The sequence below is a fragment of the Ranitomeya imitator genome, chromosome 6, assembly GCF_032444005.1.
Source record: "Ranitomeya imitator isolate aRanImi1 chromosome 6, aRanImi1.pri, whole genome shotgun sequence".
In the NCBI taxonomy this organism is placed as follows: domain Eukaryota; kingdom Metazoa; phylum Chordata; class Amphibia; order Anura; family Dendrobatidae; genus Ranitomeya; species Ranitomeya imitator.
Window position 1 is genome coordinate 89,630,031 of NC_091287.1, and position 3,515 is coordinate 89,633,545.

The 3,515-nt window shown below is 45.2% G+C and overlaps 1 protein-coding gene across 1 annotated transcript; it reads left to right on the forward strand.

Annotated features, from left to right (window-relative positions):
• Positions 1-1,028: 1,028 nt before the first annotated feature.
• On the forward strand, positions 1,029-2,351 carry LOC138643582 (uncharacterized). The gene is made up of 2 exons (XM_069732458.1): positions 1,029-1,042; positions 1,526-2,351. Exons 1-2 carry the CDS (start codon positions 1,037-1,039, stop codon positions 2,324-2,326), a joined length of 807 nt encoding a protein of 268 aa, XP_069588559.1. The 5' UTR covers positions 1,029-1,036; the 3' UTR covers positions 2,327-2,351.
• The last annotated feature ends 1,164 nt before the right edge of the window (positions 2,352-3,515 follow it).

Sequence of the window (3,515 nt, forward strand, 5' to 3'; positions counted from 1 at the left end):
TTCTTTCGTCGTCTAGTGTCCCGCTGTGGCGGCATGATCGCATGGTGTAACAAAGGTGTGCACGACATTGTATACGATGTAAAGGGCGGAGGAGCTGGCTACGTAGGAGCGCTAAATTCTCCACCTCCCGTGTGCTGATTGGGCGGTACAATACTGTGCGCTCATTCGACAAACAAAGGACTATTGTTCCCAGCGGATAAAACCGGAGCTGTCGAGCGCTCTATTCATTTCTCTCTGTAGCACGTGCTGGAAACAGAACTCCTAAATTTGCTGGATTCCCTGGACTTTTAGAACTACTATAACTACAGACTTTTACCGCAAAAGGTATGTATAACGCTACAGCGTAGCAGATGTTGCGCTTCAACGGGGATAAACGCTGGAGCATGGTCGATTGTTCCTTTATGGAGAGTAGGGTAGGCCAGAGAACCTCAGGTACACAGCTGTAGCGTGGCCCAATTATTTAATCCTTTTACAGATCGAGATGGTTGATTGCCCCATTTAATGCCAGTAGTAACATATATAGTTATTAGATCAATGGTCAAAACATTGTTTTGTAAGCACGTGTATTTATTGTACGTTTGTTTTCTTTTTAGGAACTATGCTCACTTCCGATGAGAGTTCTGTTGTTGATGCTGCCCTGGTGTTTGAGGCAGCACGTCTCCAAGAGGAGAGACGTCCTAAACGAAAACGTCGCATGTGGACCCGGAGCTGGCTGCAGAAAAGATCCACATTGTCACACATGGGTCTCATAAGAGAGTTACGTGACAATAACCCTCATGATTTCCGAAACTACCTTCGGATGTCAGAGGAATCCTTCAAAATAATACTGTCTGCTGTTACGCCACTCATACAAAGGTGTGATATGCAGATGCGTGCAGCCGTGCCCGTGGATGAAAGGTTGGCGGTGACACTGCGGTTCCTGGCAACAGGAAGGTCTCTTCAGGATTTGCAGTTTTCCGCAGCTGTTTCCAGACCTTTCCTGAGCGTTGTGATTCCGGAGACATGCGAGGCCATTGTGCAGAGCTTAAGGCATTATATGGAGGTACTACTATATTTTTATGGCTGCTGTGTTATGTCGATATATTATACTAGCTATTTAACCCGTTCTACGCCCTGGTTGCGCGCATTTCTATTGGTATATGTTCTACATCCTATCATGTGCTGCTCCCATCCTGCGCCCCCATTCTGACATGTGCTGCTGTGATCCTGTGCCTCCATTCTGACATGTGATGCAACCATTTTGCGGCTCCATTCTGATATGTGCTGCTCCAACCCTGCGCCACCCTTCTTTTATTTGCTGCTCCCAACGTTATTTTATTGATTATATAATTTCGATATATTGTTTAGCACCCCCTCTCAGTCACCGAAGCCATCTGATAAAATGGCTGCCTGCATACTCAGGGTTGTTGACTTTGTTATACTAATCCATACTGCGCCTCAATCACTCTAGGATGTCCACATGATAGTGTATGTGCACAACAATATATTTGACCTAATTTGTACATGTTTCCTTCTCATCTTGCAGTTTCCCAAGACGGCGGATGACTGGAAGAGGATTGCTTCCGATTTTGATGAGCTGTGGCAGTTTCCAAACTGCGGTGGTGCATTAGATGGAAAGCATGTGCGCATCACGCAACCAGCCAACTCTGGATCCTTTTTTTTCAACTACAAAGGATATTTCAGTGTGATCCTCATGGCCCTTGTCAATGCGAACTATGAGTTCGTCGATGTGGATGTTGGCATGAATGGTCGAGTCTCCGACGGTGGAGTTTTTGAACACACTTCATTTGGGGAAAGCTTGAGGAACAATCAACTGCAGTTGCCACTAAATGAAGACACAAAAGCAAACCTCAATTTTGTTTTCATCGCAGACGAAGCTTTCCCTCTTCATCCACATTTGATAAAGCCATTTGCACAGAGAACACTCACACCGGAGCGCAGAATCTTTAATTACCGGTTGTCGAGGGCCCGTCGTGTGGTTGAAAATGCCTTTGGGATTATGGCAAATCGGTTTAGAGTGTTCCACACAGCTATCAACTTGAAGCTGCCGTCTATAGACTTTGTGGTTTTGGCATGCTTTGTGCTCCATAATTTCCTGAGACGTCATGATACGAGCTCCTATTCTCCTCCTTCGTTTATTGATGCAGTGGACGCAAGAACCGGAGATATTGTGCCCGGGGAATGGCGTACACAACCTGATAATTTAACAGCTCTTCAAGCACTTGGATCTGGCAGACAGGCAGACGATGCAAGGGACTGTCGCGAAAAATACTGTCAGTACTTTAATGGTTCTGGAGCTGTACCCTGGCAGGATCGCGCCGTATAAAAAAATATGTCTTTTTGCTTTGCTGTTTACTTAACAATATGTAGGCTTTCGTGTCCACAATTTAATATGGCGAGTAGGTCACTGTCTTGTGTGTAATAAAATTAAATTGTATTTATTACTCCCATAATTCTTGGTTGTTCAGTTTAGATAAAGTGGGCAACTCATATGACGTCCTATGCCGTCAAGGTGTCCTGTGACTCGATAATCCCCATTGACGGGATAGTACGTTACAGCGATCGGTCTAGATTGCATTCCAAAGTCAAATGGCGACTTCCTTCCATTTCAAGCTCTGCCATGCATGCACCCAATCAATGGTTTACCCACACATAATCGTATTTTAAATCATATAAACCTCTCTAAATTACTTTAAATGAGATGCCTATAAAATGGTGATGTTAACCCTTATAGCTCGGTAAACATTAAAGAAAGAATGCGAAGATTTTTTGTTTTTTTGTAACAATTTCTTGGTATTTAACTATTTAACAACAAAATATTACATAACCAAAAAAAAAAAAATAAAATTATCTCCTTCCACGGCCCAACAGGTGTCACAGCGTCACGCCCTGCTGCTCTACTTGAGCCTGGAGGAGCGCTGCTGTCTGCTGCAGGAGCGCTGCTGTCCGCTCCAGGCGCAATTGTCTCGCCATGAGCTCTCTCACGGTGGGCGGTTCTGTGGATAGAAGAGGTTGGAGAATTAACGTTGATTCCGCTGAAAATACATCTCGACCTCTGGGGCAGGACCAAATTTAGGGTGTTGTAAATTTCAATTTGGTCTGGCACCACAGGGCGATGTTTATTTTATTAAATTTTACAGTTTTATCTTTTGTGACATCCCGCAGATAACCACTCGTATTATCTTGATACTTACGGAGAAGGGACGCCGGTTCCTCATTGCCAGAACCAGAGCTGCTAATTTCCCATCCCAGAGATCTGGCCACTGCTGCAGCACCGAAAAGGAAATAATAACAGATCTGGTTAACTATGGAACACGCCGTTGGGAAGCGCTCGCTGTTTTGGTCACTTACGTATGTTAGCTTCTGGGGAGAATGCCGACGACCCGGGGGAGGAAGAGGAGTGGCGGAAGGGAGGTGTTGAGGGTGGTGTAGGGGTGCGAGGCCGTCTGCTGTCTAATGATGGTGGAGGCGTGGTAGGCCGCTGGGTCATTACTGCGTCTGTAATGTATTCAAAT